Raw genomic sequence first — 19,769 nt, 5'->3', positions numbered from 1 at the left:
ATAACTATTAGCTTTAATGCATAGCTAAGAGGCTATTAGTAATTAATATTTTTGTTTGTCCGTGTACTCAATTACTTCGCTTCTACTGGACCAATTTTGCACGACTATATATATCAAAAAAATCACAAAATGTATTTATTTGAATGATATACGAATCTAAAAAGAATTTCAGTTCTATAAAATGTTTTCTAGATTTTAACATACATTTTTTTGAAAATCACTAACCGAAGTACTGGGAAGGGATAGAATCATCATAGCAAATTTTTTTATTTTCAATATTTCATAACATTTTAAAAAACCTGTCTTCTTTATACTTACATTAAACTTAAGTTAATGCAATGTAATTTAAGATGATAAAAGTAAAACTATCCGAAAATTCGATTTCTGGGAGTTATCTAGTATTCTAAGAAAATATTTTAAAATGTATAATACGTTGTTAATAAATAACAATGGTCGTTCTAATAGTTAATTTAATTAATTAAAACGTTAAATCTGACTTAGTAGATTGTGGCAGTTAACAATGTGATCCTGAAAAATAATAATATTGATAAAGAAAACTAGCAATCACTAGTATTAATCATTTTTATTAGCAGTTATTGCTTTAGGGAAATAACAGTTCTGAAATCACTACTACTACTATTCCACCACTAAAATAAATTGCTTCGCTCCTTACTGTTGTATTCTGTACCGCGTCTGCTGTCTTATTGTCGGTTATAATATTAAACATATACTAAGCTACTTCAGTGATAAACGTAAGTAAGCCTGGGGTGGTACTGACTAAAAATAACAATTGTAAATTATTATCCTAATACATTGACTATATTCTAATTTTAATATGATTTATTTTATTCTTTTTAGTGAATCTTTTTCTTTGTAAGAATTTTGTAATAAACAATTACAAATTTCATATTTGTTCAAGTATTTAATATACATGAATGGATTTTATAAAGGTATTTAAATAAAACTTGGCTCGTGACAACCATTTTCGGAATCCTCAAACGTCAATCTAAAAAAAAAAAGAATTCAACGTCTTCAAAGTTTTAATGATTCTAGCAAATCATAGATGTAACCACCCCCTCCCTTTAAAAACAAATTAAATATTACGTTAGTTGTTATACATTGTATATCCATTATAAAATATTTTTTTATGGAATCAAATTATTTAATTAAAATATTGGGAAGGGGGGTTATGTTTTTATCCCATCCTCTTCCCATAAATTATCTCCGCCTCGTGTATACCCTTTTAATTTGCAGAAGTAGTTTAAAATCGGTCATGCACTCCAATAAACTTTTTTAAACTTTAAAATTTAAAAATATTAATTATTTTTCACAAAGATTGAAATTTGATAAATTTGTATAAAATTTTAGAAAAAATTGTGTGAAATTATATTAAAATATTTTTAAATAGCTTTAGGGTATTGTATAAGTAATAGCAGAGTAATTGATTTATCATTGTTAACAAAATTTATTCTAAAAAATAATAATCTTAAAAATGTTTTTTTTTTTGAGTAGTGGTTAAATACTTCATACGTTCACCCTTATTTTAGCTTCGATGCGAAGCTGAGAAGGAATTAATTTTACTATGATGTGTTTTTTTTTTTTTGTGTGTCTGTGAACGCTCACTCTCAGCTCTCGCTGGACCGATTTTGATGAACAATATGTCAAAAGATCACAAATCGTATCTAGTCGAAGACATTACCCTTAAAAATTGAAAAAAATTCCCTCGTTCCCCGTAAATGGGGGAAACCTCCAAAAAAATTACAAATTTAAAAATCGCTAATTTTCGAAATTTTTTCAATTTTTTTTACTAAAAACTGCCGTAACTTTTTCAAAAATGAACATATCAATATAATTTTTTTTTATATAGATGCTTGATGTCTTTACTTATCATTTGGTATATTTTTTTTGTAAATCTGACACTTAACCTGCCCACAGGGGGGGATTTAAAATGACAACTTTTTCACAAAAAATTTACTTTTTTTACTTAAATTTTGAAAATGTTCCGGAAAATCTGACACTTTTATATATATCTTAAATTAAAGCTAATGTAATATACTTTAATTTGAAAAAAAAAAATTTGACCTCTGGACTTGTCTTCACGGCGAAAATGGCTACCGAATGCTATTTTCGTGTGAAAATTCTCGATTTTATTTTTTACATTTTTAACGTTATAATGCTATGATATATTGAAAAGTGATTTATGGATCCACACAATTTTTTTATGAGAAATAATATTTTTTAATAAACCCTTTTTCATTCGACATACTTTATCTTAATCGAGATATTAATAAGGAACCAGCAGATCAAGTAGCTTTTGGAATAAAACACCAATTTTTTTAAAATTAAACACTATCTAAAGATTTGCATCGAAGCGTTTATTTTTGATAGTGATTTTAATCACTGTCAGATATCATTATACTTGATCCAACTATACCACGTCACAACTGTGCCGCGACCCCCCTGTGCTAGTTTTTTTTTTCAATTTTTTTTACTTAAAAGTGCCATAACTATTTTAAAATGATCGAATCAAAATAATTTTTTTTTTTTATAGATACCTTAGATATTTACCTATCATTTTAGATATTTTCGTGAACATTTGACCCTTTAACAGCCCACAGGAAGGGTTTCAAAATTTTTTTTTATATAGATGCTTGATGTCTTTACCTATCATTTGGTATATTTTTTTTGTAAATCTGACACTTAACCTGCCCACAGGGGGGGATTTAAAATGACAACTTTTTCACAAAAAATTAACTTTTTCAACTTAACTTTTGAAAATGTTCCGGAAGGTCTGACACTTTTATATATATCTTAAATTAAAGCTAATGTAATGTACTTTAATTTGAAAAAAAAAAATTTGACCTCTGGACTTGTCTTCATGGTGAAAACGGCTACCGAATGCTATTTTTGTGTGAAAATTTTCGATTTTATAATTTACATTTTTTACTTTAAAGTGCTATAACTTTTTAAAAAATGTATGGATCAATACAATTTTTTCATGAGAAGTAGTATTTATATACATCTTTCATTGGATATACTTTTTTTTTAAATCAGACTATTTCCCTATATATGGGGGGGCTTCAAATATAAAAAATGCATATAGAAAGTAGAACTTTTTCAACTTAACTTTTGAAAGTGTTCCGGAAGGTCTGACACTTTTATATATATCTTAAATTAAAGCTAATGTAATATACTTTAATTTGAAAAAAAAAAATTTGTCCTCTGGACTTGTATTCATGGTGAAAATGACTACCGTATGCAAAAATATGCTATTTTTTTGAAAAAATTCATGATATTATATTTTACATTTTTTAACATTATGATGCTATAACTTTTTAAAAAAAGCATGAATAAACTTTATTCTTTCATGATAAATACTTTATATATACTTCTTTCATTCGACATACTTTTTTTTTTAATCAGACCATTTCCCTTTATACATGGGGTGTGCAAACCTTTTAAAATGCGTATAGATAGTAGAACTTTTTTAACTTAACTTATGAAAATGTTCCGGAAAGACTGACACTTTTATATATATATTAAATTAAAGCTAATGTAATATACTTTAATTTGAAAAAAAAAAATTTGACCTCTGGACTTGTCTTCATGGTGAAAATGACTACCGTATGCAAAAATATGCTATTTTTGTGAAAAAATTCTTGATATTATATTTTACATTTTTTAACATTATGTTGCTATAACTTTTTAAAAAATGCATGAATCAACTTTATTCTTTAATGATAAATACTTTATATATACTTCTTTCATTCGACATACTTTTTTTTAAAATCGGACCATTTCCCTTTATACAGGGGGGGTGCAAACCTTTTAAAATGCGTATAGAAAGTAGAACTTTTTCAACTTAACTTTTGAAAATGTTCCGGAAAGACTGACAATTTTATATATACCTTAAATTAAAGCTTATGTAATATACTTTAATTTGAAAAAAAAAAATTTGACCTCTGGATTTGTCTTCATGGTAAAAATAACTACCGTATTCAACAAATTGCTATTTTTGTGTTAAAATTCTGGGTTTTGTATTTTATTTTATTTTAAAATACCTGACAAGGGGAGTACAGATTTTTATAAATATTATATAAATTAAAATTAATATAGCATAGAAAGTAAAACTTATTTTAATTTGTTTGCTTCTTTTAAATCGAGAGAAATAACTTTGAAATTTGAACTAGCTTAAATAACCAATTTTTTCAATTGACGTTAGCGACGTATGGTTGCTTATGTTTTACACGTTGGGGTACGAGGTTCCAACCCGCGTATGGCAATGAATTTTTTGCATTTTTTCTTAATTCTTTTTAAGTTAGTATAAATTTTAACTCGTTTGATTTTTATCACATTTAGATTCAATAACTTCAATAAAGATCAAGGATCCCATCACTTTAGTCGCCCCTTGCAAGAAGAAATTTCTTATTCGTATTAAAATTATTTTACTATATTTTAAGTTTTAGCTTCGATGCAAAGCTGAGAAGATATTTTTTTGTGACTATCATTTATTTTCTCTGCTCTAACTTGACCTAATTTTTTCAACGATACGTCAAATGACTACAATTCGTATCTAGTTGAAGATATTACCCTTAAAAATTGAAAAAAAAATTCTAATTTATAAATTAAACTGTTAGTTATTACATGTTCTCCATAAAAACAATTAAAATCATTAATTTCTAATGTTTTCAAAATATTTATGAACGAATGAAGTATGATATGATAGGTTTCAACTACAAAATTAAATCATTTTACTTTGTAATTTAATAATTTTATTACTCTGTTTGTGTGTGCTACTATTAGACTATAATATTCAAANAAATTTTTTACTGTATTTGTGTGTGCTACTACTAGACTATAATATTACAATTTTTTTTGTAACATGTTGCTATATAAATCATTTCTAAAAAAAATGATTGTTTTTTCTCCTGAATTAACAATTGATTTTTACAAATATAATCAAATGTTATAATACGCTCAATTGAGTAAATCTTTTTAAAAACTTTGTTTTAATTGGATCATTTAGTTAAAGTAAATCATTAAAATTAATTAAGTTCTCAATATTTCAATTATAGAATCTTTTCAACAAACAACAAAAGTTCCTAGGAAATTATTACTATTACTTCTATTTAAGTTATCTATTACCATAAAAATGCAAAAAAATATTGAGCTTTTCTGATAAATTTACAATAAATAGTAATTATAAAACTTTCTGACTGCATATTGATCTTAACGATACAATTTTTTTAATTGTCATAAAATTTTCTATTTAATTATGTCAATGTCAAACTTACCAATTGAGCTAAAAGTTATGGTAAAATAAATTTTTTTTTTTTATTATAAACATTTACAACAATCAACTTTAAACGATTAACAAAATAGGTTAAATATGTCATTTTCCTTATTTTTAACTTATTAATAATCAAATTAATATTAAATATTATATCAAATCAGTATTAATTTAAAACAATTTTTTTTGTTCTTAATTATTTTTTTTTATATGTAAAAACTATTTTTTAATAATATTAAAACTTAGAAGTTATAGAAAAAGTCTAATTGCACATTTTAAAACATCGCGAAAAGTTGATTTAGAATAGTATATTTTTGTTTCTGATGGAAGTTCCTTGTAGTCCAGTGTATAAAACTTATAACTTTGTTAATTGTTATAACTTTATCAAAAATGACCAAATCAGTATATTTTTTTTTATTTAGATGCATGTCTTTATCTATCATTTGGTTTTTTTTATAAATCTAACCCTTTACCTGCCCACAAGAGGGATTCAAAATATTAACTTTTTTTTTTTTAGTTAAAGTAAATCATTAAAATTAATTCAGTTCTGGATATTTCAATAGTAGAATCTTTTTAAATATCAAAAATTACTTAGAAATGATTACTATGATTTCTATTTAAGTGTTCTATTACGATAAAAATGCAAAAAATATTGAGTTTTTCTGATAAATTTACAATAAATAATAATTATAAAACTTTCTGACTGCATATTGATCTTAACGATACAATATTTTTAATTGTCATAAAATTTTCTATTTTATGATGTCAATGTCAAACTTGCCAATTCAGCTAAAAGTTATGGAAAAATAAATTATTTTTTTTTATTATATACATTTACAACAATCTACTTTAAACGATTAAAAAAATAGGTTAAATATGTCATTTTCCTTATTTTTAACATATTAATAATCAAAATCAGCATTAATTTAAAACAATTTTTTTTGTTCTTAATTATTTTTAGCTTTTTTTATATGTAAATACTATTTTTTAATAATATTCAAACTTAGAAGTGATAGAAAAAGTGTAATTGCACATTTGAAAACATCGCGAAAAGCTGATTTAGAATAGTATATTTTTGTTCCTAATGGAAGTTCCTTGTAGTCCAGTGTATAAAACTTGTAAGTTAACTTTGTTAACTGTTACAACTTTATCAAAAATGACCAAATCAGTATATTTTTTTTTTATTTAGATGCATGTCTTTATCTATCATTTGGTTTTTTTTTTTAAATCTAACTCTTTACCTGCCCACAAGAGGGATTCAAAATATTAACTTTTTTTTTTTTAGTTAAAGTAAATCATTAAAATTAATTCAGTTCTGGATATTTCAATAGTAGAATCTTTTTAAATATCAAAAATTACTTAGAAATGATTACTATGATTTCTATTTAAGTGTTCTATTACGATAAAAATGCAAAAAATAATGAGTTTTTCTGATAAATTTACAATAAATAATAATTATAAAACTTTCTGACTGCATATTAATCTTAAAAATAACATTGTTTTAATTCTCATAAAATTTTCTATTTAATGATTCATTCTAGTCAACGAAGGAGTAATTTTGCAGAATAGCAGAAAAAATTCCCAACAAACTTTTTTTTTTTTTGTTTTAATTAGGCAATTGGTGGATTATTCCAAAAGCAACATCAACTCTTATTTCTTTAATTATATCCTGATTAGTAGTTCTTTGATTTTAAAATATAATATATCAATAAATACTAATTCTAGTTTTTAAATTTAATATGAAATTGATATTTAATAATTTAATATTGTATTTAAACGGAAAAATTATAAAACTAATAAAGAAGTTATATTTTGCTTTACTTTTACGTGTATAAAATTTTAAAAGGCTTGATACAATAATTATCAATAAAAACTGTTTGTTACTATAAATGAATGCACTGGACTTCAAAGAACTTTCATCAGAAGCAAAAATATACTTTTCTAAATCAAATTTTCACGTTGTTTTCAAATCTGCAATAAGACTTTATCTATCAGTTCTAATTTTTTATATTATTACTAATTACATATAAAATNTTTTATATTATTACTAATTATATATATAAAATAATAATTAAAAGAAAAAAAAAATTGTTTTCAAATTATTACTGATTTGATTTTTAATATGTTAAAAATAATCAGTCCAAATTTTTATTTTTAGCCTATTTTTTTGGTTCTTTAGAGTTGATGAAAAATTTTTGATAAAGATTTATGAAAGTTTATAGTAAAAAAAATTGAATATATTATCATAACTTTTAGCTCAATTACAAGTTTAAAATTGACATCTAGGCCAGTCAACAAAGGAAAAATTTCTTAAAAAATTCCCAAGCAAATTTTATTTTATTAATAGTTGAATTAAAATATGTATAATGACATACTAATTGTCCTCATTGATTGAAATTGAGCATTNATTTTATAGTTTTTCATTTAAACAAATATTTTTCGAGTTACATTACATTTAATATGAGTACTAAAATTTATATTCCATTTTTTTCATTTTACGGTTACTTTTTATCATGTTACACTTACGTTAGACACAATGTTATAAATGCATATGTGTGTATGTGTGAGTTTATTTATTTATAGTATCATTTAAGTGTAGTGTATATTAAGATACAACCGATAGAGTAGGTAATTGATTTGACTCTATATTGTTTAAACCCAACTAAACGCTGAATTGTACATTCCCAAACAACAATCATATTATGTCAATTGCCACCGGAATTTCTGGTAATCTTTTTTTTTTCTTTGCCTTAATTCCAACTGCTTGGGGTCGGAAACCCTTATCCTAAGATTCCACTTGACACGATCTCCCACATCTTCTACGCTCACATGAGCTGTTCTCAAATCGCATTCAATAGCATCCCTCCATCTATTTTTTGGTCTTCCTCTATCTCTTTTTCCTTCAAAATTCATTTTTTATAACTGTTCTTACAGCTTCCGATTCTTCTCTCCTCATAGCATGACTAAACAATCTAAATCTATTTTCTGTCATCTTATCCACAATTGACGCAACACCTTTACTTCCTCTTATATGCTCGTTCCTTATCCTATCTTCTCTAGTCACTCCTCTCATCCAACTAAGCATTCTCATCTCTGCTACACTTATTCTCTGCTCTACTTTCTTAACAACCGCCCAACACTATGAACCATACATCATATCTGGCCTCACAATATCATACTGAATTTAAAAACTATAATTAGTATTTATTCATATATTATATTTTAAAATCAAAGAACTACTAATCAGGATATAATTAAAGAAATAAGAGTTGATGTTGCTTTTGGAATAATCCACCAATTTCTCTAAATGAAACACTATCTACAGATTTGCATCGAAGCGTTTCTTATGATAGTGATTTTAATCACTGTCAGATATCATCTATACTTGTCCCATCTATGCCTCGTCCACACTGTGCCTCGACCCCACTGTGCTACCGTTTTTTTTTTTTTAATCCCATACCGAGTTTGCGTTTCAATTTCATTTATTTACATATTGTTATAAAAAAATTGGTTAAAAAATTACAAAAAATGTATCGATTTATTTTATTAAATATAAATAATTTACACTTTGAGTTTAATTTGTTTCTTCGTCGTCGTCATTGTGGTCATCATCGACCAGAGAATAATGCCCCCACGCTTTTGTATACACGTCCTTGTACTCTCCTTCGTCACCGATTAACGCCCGCTTATCGTAGTTGTTGTTGTTGACCAACGCGAGTTTATTAATTTCAACCGTCGAAACACTATGGTGTTTCGTGCGTATTACGGACATTTCCCTGCGGGTTTGCTTGAGTGTACCACGCAAGCAATTCAAATAGACAACCATTTTGATTTCATGTTTCACCACACCCATGCTCATGCCTTTCAATCGCTTCACCTCGTCCGTTTGCCACGTAACCAACAACCTGTCGTAGTAATTTTGTATGGCTATTGAATAAGCGTACACTTTGGGTAACAATGCGATAATTTCTTGTATATGCTTACCCTTGCATTCATCAGTAAACGTGCCCGGTTGTTTTTTTCGTCGATCGGTGTAACAAGGGTGATCGATCGGGTAATTCGACGTGTCGAAATATTCTAGTAAGTACTTTTTCAAATCATCGTGGAATCAGTTGGTCGTTATCAAGTAAATGAAACTATCGGTGTCCATGTAACAGAGTAGAAGTCGCTCGGGTCCGTACAACGGCATCATAACCTCGTAATGGAACTTGTACATTATACATTTACTTATATCCAATATGGCCTGTCCAATAAAAATGGGTTTGTAAAAATTGATCTTCTCCTTATACATGTGCACGGCAACCAGATTTTTGTTGAATACGATGGTGTGACTAAACGACGGTTTTGCCGCTAATCTCGACAGTTTCTTTGGGTTGCACACGAGTTGTATGTTTTGGTGTTTCCGTACGTTCTCCAATGTTTTTCCTGTTGAACACGAAACAAATAAGTTAAAAAAAAATTACAATCGAAGTTAGGAAAATTAATTATATGTTACCATAGTTTGAGTTGATCATCAGTTTAGCCATGTTTTGTCCAAATGTGGTGGTCGCTTTTTTACGCAATTCCGTGTTCAACTGAATGTACGGTGCCAACCAGCGGGATTGCATAAATTTTATACATTTATGCAGTTTTTTATGATCACACCGTGTTTCACAGCTAGTTTTAGTGCGCGGTAGTGCACGATATAACCACGTTTTGGTTGTAACGTGGTCATCAACTTGCTGTGTTTCGAAGACGACAACGGTGATCGCTCGTTTACCGGAAAAAATGGTAAATCATTGTGTAAATCGTGCAATTCACGAGGATAATGTGCATCGATTTCCACCAGGTATCCGTAATCACCGTCGTCGGGGGTGTTCAGTACTTCTTCCAGCGTTGCCGTCGACCACTCAAAATATCCAAACGGAATAGGTTCCATCATGGCTGTAAAAAAAGAATAGAAAATTACAATATTTTTTTATATAAATAAAATTACATTAAATATACATACCTGTCCCGTACAAATTAGTAGCGTCCAAATACTGAAGGTATTTGTGAGGCAAATCGGGGTTGTAGTCGGGGACATCTGGGTGGTTTGCTCGAGCATACCGCTGATTAACTTGCGTAAACCTCCGCGTATACCCATTTCGAACATCAACAACATATCCGGGTCCGTCAATAGTTCAATGTATGCGTCCGTGTACTTCAACATTGCATCGAACGACAATGCCGGACACGAAAAATAATGTGCGGGATCGAGTTTATAATTTGTCAGACTTTCCTTCCGAAATTTTTCAAACACATCGGCCAGTATCTACATCAAACAACAAAAGTTATTACATACGATTCGGAAATAAATTATATAAAAAAAAAAAAACATACCATTACGTCAACAAGTAAATACTTGTCGCTGTAATCACCGAGAGTGTTGCAACTGAAGTGTTGCCACATTTTTTTACCGTGTTCATAGTCTTCCTCGGACACCGTCTGATGCGTGATCGAGCTGTAAAATTGGTCACGGGGCGGCAATCGTGTTTCTTCGAGCCTCTCCCAACAGTCGACGTACTCGTACGGAAAAACAGATTTTAGGGTGACCAACTCCAGCGATTCAAACACTTTGTGTGTATGCACGAAATCCGGTGTCGACAATGTGGCGGTCAGCTTAGATAAACTAGCTTGTAGAAACCGATAGGAATCTATGAACCGGATACGAAAATAATCATCTATGGTCTTGCTGAACATGATGTACTTTTTTTCGGACTGTGCAATGATATATATGTTTTTATCGTCGTACGCCAATTCTGGGATAATCATGTGCGAGTCGTAGTTGGACAGACCGTGTATGATAAAGGCCGGTGGACGTCGTTACAGGTTGCATTTGTTACACAAAACGGAAGGAAACCGAGCCGTCCAGTGGTTGTGATCCTTGACTTTTTTTACTTTATCCGTGAACCTAATTGAACACAACTCGCAATTATTCGTTGTATCGAAACGTAGTTGTTCCTCCGGTGTCAGTGGCGTCATATCGATGTTCACATTCATTATGTCCGATATGCGTTTACCAATGGTTACCAACGTCGTGATAAAGTGTTTGACCGCATCCAGTCCCCGGTACAGTACCGGTTCGTTTGGTAGTCCATCGCAAATATTTTTCGGCAACACCTTAGAATGGCGTACCACATAGAAACAGTAGATCATCGCCTGGTGATCTTGTGTAACCGTACAGTACTTGGACACTTGTTGCTCGGCACGAACCAACAAACTCTCCATGTCTGCGTACACAACCACTGGAACCGACTCCTCTCGCCTTGTGTTTTTGAACCGCAGTACCGACTGGTCGGAGTCGGGTGCGGGAAGGATGGCANTCGGAGTCGGGTGCGGGAAGGACGGCTCGCGCTTCCTTGAACTTTCCACACATTTTAATGTGCTCATCCACCCCCGCTTGTCCGCTCGGTTGAGTCTTTAACGGTTGATTGGTAAATGCGTTTAAACAACGTTTACAATAGTACTCCTGTCGTTTGCCCTCGGTTCGTTGTTTTGACACGAGTCTCGAGAAATTTGATATATAACAATAGTGGCTGTTTCCCGGCTCGGTAACGTAAAGTAAATCAACATGATCGGTGCTCGTACGCGATTTAGTGATACGCAACGGATACACGTTATTTTTATCGTCCAACGCAAATACATTGATCAACATTGACGGGTTATTACGTTCAAATCGAATAATTTGTTTCAATGGTGTAGGAAAGTCAATGTCAAGCCATCAAAACGTATATTTGTGGATTTTTCCAGATCAATGTAACCTGCATTCCATTNTTTTCCAGATCAATGTAACCTGCATTCCATTGATCTTTATTTTTTTTGTTCTTGTTGTACTTACATAAAATCGCCCATTTAAAACACTGCTGGTCGGCGTTTCTTACGTTTATGACCGCAAATTTTTGTTTGATACACTGTGGAAGTTCAACGTACGAGTCACCGCTAAATGGTGTAATTTTCGTGACTCTCAACAGCAGTCCGTCTATGAATAATAGCGACCACCCGCTACCTCGGGTCTCCATTTCCTGTTGTTCGTACACGAGCTTCTCCGTGATTCCATCAAAAACGGCGGCATATACGGTACCTGAATCGACAGTTTTGTTACGCGTTTTAAACGATACGTCTCTCATTTCACCCATAACTTGGTGTATGTAAGTTGTGTGCAGTACAACGTTGAATTTTATTATACCGTGCTTGGTGACGTCATTTAGTACGGTGGTTAAATCGTCACTCACGTATCGAATAAAATCGTCAATTTCGTCAATAGTCGTTTCATTTTTCAAAAAATAATGTATAACTCGACCGCGTAGTGCAGATTCTATCGGAACAAAGCCGGTCCCTGCAACGTGCATGCACGCGCGTTTGGTCACCCTACCCGCAGGCGCAGACAAATATCGTTTCCCTGAAATAACAGTTTGACGGTGACCCTGATTCATACTACAATGAACATTCAAACCAGTACTATCGACAAATGAAGACCCACAACCGCATACAAACGACATGATAACAACTATTGAAAAATTAATACATTAGTTAACCGTGTGTATGGTGAATGTCGTATTAATGGTGTATAACTCGACACTGATATGTACATTTCTAACAATAACTACTACCATCAGCCACAGAATGACACGCAGGAGGATACCGCGTAATACAGATTCTCCGAAAATTGCACGTAACACAAAAACGGATGCAGCTAGTGCTTTGAAATTTTTTTTTTTTTTTTGTCACCTCCATCCGCTTGCCACGAGACCATTAATCTGATATACATATCGGTATGCTCTTATAGCATACTACACCTCTCCTCTCTCCATTTGTTTATGTTTAAGATAAATTACTAGTCTACAATACAGTCGATGCACTCCTACAGCTTTGTGTACTCCTCTAACCACTTATAAACTGAGTTGTTTTTTTTTTTTTTTAATAATACAGTTGTTTATAATCTATTCGTCATCATATATTGTAGAAATCATTGAGTGTGTGGCGGAGCGTATCACCCACACACACACATATGTTTTACACAAGACGATAATCTTTAACCTTTACAACATAATAAATACTAACACATTCACCCGCTAAAAATGTGACAAACGCCTTATAGTTACTACATTGTTGCCATTAAATTATTTAATAAGGAAATAAATACATTTTTTTTTTTTAAGTTAGTTAAAACGAATGCACACACATACCATTAATACAACATATTTACATATTTATTTAACATTTTTCAACATAATAATTTATAATATTCAAATATATTTACAAAACTATATATACAACACTTAATTTACACTGGCCATGTAAGTATTTGTTCATCACAATATTTACACATACAGTGAGGTGGAAAGTGTAAAATTAACTCTTTGGTAATTTCATTTTGAATGATTAAAATTATTGTAAACTTATAAGTACATTTATAACTGAATAGTGGTGGTTAGATAATAACTTACTTTGGTTCAATACACGAAAACAGAAATATACTTTAAAAAGACACTGGAACGGGTTTTTGAATATATTTAATGACCTAAAAATTCGTATTTGTATTACTTAAAATATTATAATTTTAGTTATTTATTGATAATATACTTAATATAAATATTTCGAATTATAGTAAACAAATTTTATTTATGAAAAAACTTTGTGAAATTTATCAGTATTATCGATTTTTAAAAATAAATAAATGCATTGAAGGGTTAAGACATTATGACAATTTAAAAAAAATTATACTTACAATTAAATGACTGTTGAAAATACACAAGAATGGCCGTGAAAAACAGTAGTAGTAGATGATGAATAGCCGCGTAAAAACACCAAAAAGTGAATAAACAGATAATGGGTTATTTCTAGAGTTATACAGTAAAATTTATATTTTTCAGCACAATGAATTTAATTGTTTGGGATAAAAGTCCCGATGAATTCTGTATGGTACAGAACGCCTTTAGAAGGATCTAGTTGACCAGTTGTTATAAAGATCATTGATTATATTATTTGGTGGGACAGCTGATCACCAGCATCTTGCTTTACTCACCCCCTTGCCCACCCATCACAGCAAATCGATGACCTCCGTGTCGTTTTTCATCCATGGACAGTACATTGTCATAAGTCAGTCTGTCAATTGTTTTTTGTGTCACTCTTTTTTCTGTTGCAAGCGCCCTCGCTTGAATAGTAAATTGTTCGGCCGTTGTACGCCATAGTTTTTTATTATTTGTTTATTGCACCCTTGTGCTCAAAGTTTACGTGCCCTTGCACGCCACTAGAGATTGGGCCCTGACCATCACTAAACATTATCATTGCCGTATCCTGTTCTCATCTGCCATTACGTACCTGGATTTACACTCTGACTCGTCATACTCAGATGTTCGACATCATTACCACAAGATCTCATACAGTCCACTCACCATCATCAACAGAGTCATCTATACAGCTGAGTTTTATATTATTTTTAATGTTAATTATTGTTTGTTCTAATTGAGATTAACTATGTTTTATGCCGCTTCGCCGGCCTCTAGTATTTAAGGGCCCCCCCGTTACCCCTTAAATTTAAGATACTCTCTGAGGAATTTCTAATATATGAGATTATTTGTTATTTAATTATTGTCTACTCTCGTTTACTTATTGGATTTATAGTTAGCCGTCATCTCCTAGGTGACCCACTCCCGCATCAATATTAACGTTTTATTAAACAGACTTAAAGTAAAACGGCATTCTAGTGCGATGCACAACTAGCCGTCCTACGGTCTAGCTGCCTCGTACGCAACAAATTCAATATCTTACTAGTGGGGATCAATAAATTGCTTACATAGATTTACAATGTTGCTATGTAAAACATAATTTAACGTTAAAAAATGTATAGAATATTTACTGGATATAATGGTTTAGGCGTGAAAAAAAAAACGCGACTTTAGCAATATTTTTGTTGATTTTCTTTTAAGTTGGAAAAAAATATATATGCATAATTCGGAACACAATAAATCTGATAAAGTCACACGTATCTGATTTTTTTTTTTTTTTGTTAGATACGAACGCTTGTAAATACAATAACCCTCTTAGATTATGAAAATTATGAATGTAGTAGTATAATACATTTTTTACTAAATCGAAAATTGCTATTAAATTTCATATAACACACAAGATACAATATTAAAAATGTTCATTTATTTTTTTCAAACTACAATAATATATAAGATTAACATTGATTTATTATTTATATGAAAATCAAAATAACAAATAATAGTAGTCTTATTTCGTTATTTTATTATTTTGGATAAATAACTGACCCTTACATAACAATATATGTGTACAGCTAGGAGACCAACGTACATGTTCTACCCATGGGTCGTCTTCCTCATCCCAATCTTTCAAACCTTGACTGCAACAGTAACATAACATTTGATCATTTTGTCCATTACCTAAAAATTATATACACTTATAAATAAAGTATTTGAATAAATATACGAATCATAAAAATACATTTAATAATATATAGTCCCATACCTATGTATAAAAATCCAGCATCACAAAGTGTTGATATTTTTAATTCCAATTTTTTTGGACAGTTTTCAAAAGTCTTTAAACGAGTGTTATAATTGGCAAACTCTTTGTGTTTAGAGAGTTTAATTCTAGGCTGCTGGTCATTAGACGTCGAACAGTAAAACATCATATCCTGAACAAAAAATTAATTGAAAAGTAATTGCACGTAGATAGTATCGCACCGTAACATACAGTTTTAATTTCTTACCTGAATTTTCATTGAGACGATTTTTATACGCCTTATACGTTTCATTTTCACTGTCCATTTTTGATCAAATACACACTGATACTAAACGTATAACCAAACAACAGCGTAAGTCGCAATCAGTGGAATGATTAAACTGAGAAAATTAATTTTGTGTGGACACTAAAGCTAGTTAAAGTCACACATGGTCTGATTTTTTTTTTTTGTAGATTTCATTCAACGCGTAAAAATACTACAACTCTCTTAAATTTTTGAAAAATGTATTAGTGTAGTAAATTTTTTTACATATTAAAATGAGTTTTTTTTTTTTTTTTTAGTTTCACTTATAAAAATAATAAATTATTCAATTTATCAAAGTACGATATAATTTGTAATATTTATATCACTATCTTGAAAATCATTAAAAAAAAAAAAAACATTATTAGTCTAATTTCGTTTGTCAGCTATTTTAGTTTAAATAACACCCGTTGACATTTCAATGGCACGTTCGTTCTACTGTTTCAATACGTTTTTCCAATATAAAAACACGATCATCGATTGCTATGTAATCTCGACCGAGCGCGTCCAAACGATTAGTTATTACAAACAAGTTATTTTTTAAATTATCGATGTCATCCGCATCGTCGTATCCGCTATTGCTGTCGCTACTGTTTACGATCTGATATCTGCTACTGTCAACGGCGGTTTGTGTGAAATGCATTAAAATCAAAAAGATTGTTGCAGCCGTTATACAAAAAAATAATCCGATAAGCGAAGCGTGCATCTGTTTAATATGTTCCCACAACGTTTTGACGGTTGTGCTGTCGCTGACACTGTCCATCGTGTTTACTGTACAAACGTACGGTCACTTCTTCAGGTCACTCGCAAATACGTGGTAAATATTTCGTGCGATTGACGTCCACCGCGGAAGGACTCTACAATAATATTGAAGTCACAAGTGTTACCTTTGTTATAGATATGTGTTCAGTAATCGGTTATATTTTAAATTAACAAACACATTAATTTCAAGATTAACAGGCTTTAACTATTTATACTGTACAAATGGTACGCATCAATAAAAACCGAATATTGTATATCAATGTTTCAATAAAAGGGTATATAGTAGTATAGATCACAGAGTCAATGTTGTAAACAACAAATGACCTTGTAGTAATGCTGTGAGATATTGCGCCTACGCGTTATGCACGTGTTCAGTGGTTTTTTTATCAAACACAACGACTGTCGTAATGTTTGGAATGTGTAGCGGAACCACATGGAAGGGGTATTCATCATTTACGAAACATCGACTTAAACTTAAACGAAAACGTCGGGGGTGAATTGGCACGGCTGTATATAGGGATGTGACACATCAAACGCGCGGACTCGACGCGTACTATACATACATTGGACCGTTAGCGTGTAGGTACTCTGGAAAATGAACTTTTTTTTTTTTGACCGACCAACTAACATATATTATATAGTTGAGATTGTGTAACGGGACACAATATAAAATATTTTTTTATATCACGACGTGATAGGGCATCTAGGGCTCACATTTTCATAGCACAGAGTTAGCGTTAGCGTGACGTCGTCATAAGGATTGTGTGTGTGTGTGTGTGTGTAACGGGCTAGCTGTAGTAGGTTCAGGTATGACGTCATAACGGCTTACCCCTTAGGTCAATGATATGACGTCGTCAACTAGGGGGATGGCGTCACGAGCTGCACTTGGATGCACCTGGATGCAGTCCCCACAGGCGCCGGGGCCAGGGAGGGTTACGGTAGGTCAGGTGTAACGTCACCATGACGGAATGCATCTCATCTGTGCACCCATTATTATCCCGAGAACAATAGATGACGTCATTTGTCGGCACCTTTGAGAGCCCGTACCCGGTATTTATATATTACTTTTCTAACCTACATTATTTTATTACTTTTTACAAATAAATCGATCATTTGGAGAAATTTTTACATTAATGTCAATCTTTTTAATTACCATAACCGCATCTGTGGCACCGAACAGACGGAAGGATAAAATAGTTAAATTCTTAGGAAAAACTAGCCTCTCTTCAAAACTTTATCAACTAGTTTAATATAAAAGGGCTAGGAAATTAGCACGCCACTTATTTCTCACTATTTATTCCTCATACTCTTGCTCTTTCATATTAAAGTTAATAATGTAAAATCCATGACACTTTTGTCAACCTTAATTATAAGTCTTACACATTTATTAAATTAATTAAAATCATAGAAATACACTCAGTAATTTGACTCTCATCCCAGTATTTTTTATTTATTTAAATTAACTTAAAATATCAACGTCAACAAGAAACATCACAATTCATCATCTACGAGTCCATCTAGATATCAAGGTAGTGTAGTCATAAGACATACACTATATTTATATAAAATTAAGAAATAGGATAGAGTGGGTAAGAGGTAGAATTATCACGATATGATTGAATCCAACACAATCCATTTAACTATAACCTAAACACCTTTCCCTCCTTTAATGCACTTTTTATTACAATATTTATTAAAATCAGTGTACCCCATTATACGGTATATTAAAATAAATTAATATAAAATACCAAGAATTTTAACACAAAAATAGCATATTTTTGAATGTGATAACAATTTTCACTCCATCGCGAATTTTTGTTTTGCATAGTATATTATATTACACAAGCTTTAAATTAAGATTTAATAAATGTGTCAATATTTCCAGAAAATTTTCTAAAATTGAGTTGAAAAAGTTTAACTGGTATATAAAATTAGTTATTTTTAATCCCCTCTGTGGTCAGGTCAAAAGATAAATTTTCAAAAAATTTATATTATATGAAAGAAGTAAACAAAGTATTTATGAAAAAATAATTGTATTGATCCATACATTTTTTGAAAAGTTATAGTAAATTAAAATTGAAATAACCCAGCACAGTAGGATCGCGGCCCCAACGTGACATAGTTGGGTCCACTATAGATTTAATCTGATAGTGATTAAAATCACTATCATAAGAAACGCTTTGATACAAACCTGTAGATAATGTTTAATTCTAAGATATTGGTGGATAATTACAAAAGCAACATCAACTATTTCCTTAATTATATACAGATTAGTAATTCTTAGATTCAAAATTATAATATAAAATTATATATTATATAATTGTAATATTGAATTGTTTTCAAACTATTATTGATATTGATTTTTAATATGTTAAAAGTAATAATTTTTAACCTTCTATATTTCGTCCTTTAAAGTGAGCTTAAATTAAAAAAAAAAAAATGAATTTTTTACCATAACTTTTAGCTCAACTTGCAAGTTTCAAATTGACATTATTAAATAGAAAAAAATGAAATTGTTAAGATTAATATGGAGTCAGGAAATTTTATAATTACTATTTACAGTAAATTTATCAGAAAAGTTGGATTTTTTTTTACATTTTTATCATAATAGATCACTTAAATAAAAATCATAGTAATCATTTCTAATTAATTATTGGTGTTTAAAAATATTCTAAAATGGATATATTCAGAACTTAATTAATATTAATAATTTACTTTTACTAAAAGAACCAATAAAAAAAAAGTTGTTAAAAATATCTACTCAATAGAGCGTATTATAAAATTTTATACAATAGTAAAAGTTTATTATTAAATTCAGGTGAAACTAAAAATAATTTTTTTAGAAATTATTTACATAGTAAAATGTTACTAAATAAATTTGAATATTATAGACTGATAGTAGCACAC

At 30.2% G+C, this 19,769-nt stretch overlaps 2 protein-coding genes and 2 long non-coding RNA genes across 4 annotated transcripts; all 4 read right to left on the bottom strand.

Moving 5' to 3' along the window:
* Positions 1 to 5,729: 5,729 nt before the first annotated feature.
* LOC126899195 (uncharacterized) lies at positions 5,730 to 6,867 on the bottom strand. Its single transcript, XR_007702517.1, has 2 exons — positions 6,562 to 6,867; positions 5,730 to 5,792 (listed from the first exon to the last, which is right to left on the bottom strand). It is a non-coding gene; the product is annotated as an uncharacterized LOC126899195 (long non-coding RNA).
* Positions 6,868 to 8,832: 1,965 nt separating this feature from the next.
* Positions 8,833 to 11,621, bottom strand: LOC126899186 (uncharacterized). The gene is made up of 4 exons (XR_007702507.1): positions 10,652 to 11,621; positions 10,281 to 10,583; positions 9,786 to 10,213; positions 8,833 to 9,715 (listed from the first exon to the last, which is right to left on the bottom strand). It is a non-coding gene; the product is annotated as an uncharacterized LOC126899186 (long non-coding RNA).
* Positions 11,622 to 11,675: 54 nt separating this feature from the next.
* LOC126899163 (uncharacterized) lies at positions 11,676 to 13,222 on the bottom strand. Its single transcript, XM_050673762.1, has 2 exons — positions 12,105 to 13,222; positions 11,676 to 12,072 (listed from the first exon to the last, which is right to left on the bottom strand). Exons 1-2 carry the CDS (start codon positions 12,808 to 12,810, stop codon positions 12,002 to 12,004), a joined length of 777 nt encoding a protein of 258 aa, XP_050529719.1. The 5' UTR covers positions 12,811 to 13,222; the 3' UTR covers positions 11,676 to 12,001.
* Positions 13,223 to 15,353: 2,131 nt separating this feature from the next.
* Positions 15,354 to 16,335, bottom strand: LOC126899174 (putative inhibitor of apoptosis). Its single transcript, XM_050673777.1, has 3 exons — positions 16,047 to 16,335; positions 15,803 to 15,971; positions 15,354 to 15,717 (listed from the first exon to the last, which is right to left on the bottom strand). The coding sequence occupies exons 1-3, from the start codon at positions 16,089 to 16,091 to the stop codon at positions 15,548 to 15,550; spliced, it is 384 nt and encodes a 127-aa protein (XP_050529734.1). The 5' UTR covers positions 16,092 to 16,335; the 3' UTR covers positions 15,354 to 15,547.
* Positions 16,336 to 19,769: the final 3,434 nt, after the last annotated feature.

This window comes from Daktulosphaira vitifoliae, unplaced genomic scaffold (assembly GCF_025091365.1).
Source record: "Daktulosphaira vitifoliae isolate Bord-2020 unplaced genomic scaffold, ASM2509136v1 Scaffold_2, whole genome shotgun sequence".
Lineage (NCBI taxonomy): Eukaryota > Metazoa > Arthropoda > Insecta > Hemiptera > Phylloxeridae > Daktulosphaira > Daktulosphaira vitifoliae.
Note: the sequence above shows the minus strand (reverse complement) of the source record. Positions and strands in the feature narration are given on the sequence as shown.

What these genes read in the sequence shown, in the direction of transcription:
- LOC126899174 (XM_050673777.1), bottom strand. Translation starts at nt 16,091, where the DNA reads ATGAAACGTATAAGGCGTATAAAAATCGTCTCAATGAAAATTCAG. An exon ending in TCGTCTCAATGAAAATTCAG is followed by an intron (nt 15,972 to 16,046) that starts GTAAGAAATTAA and finishes TTTTTTGTTCAG; the next exon opens with GATATGATGTTTTACTGTTC. An exon ending in TGCTGGATTTTTATACATAG is followed by an intron (nt 15,718 to 15,802) that starts GTATGGGACTAT and finishes TATAATTTTTAG; the next exon opens with GTAATGGACAAAATGATCAA.
- LOC126899163 (XM_050673762.1), bottom strand. Translation starts at nt 12,810, where the DNA reads ATGTCGTTTGTATGCGGTTGTGGGTCTTCATTTGTCGATAGTACTGGT. An exon ending in TAAAGATCAATGGAATGCAG is followed by an intron (nt 12,073 to 12,104) that starts GTTACATTGATC and finishes AATGGAATGCAG; the next exon opens with GTTACATTGATCTGGAAAAA.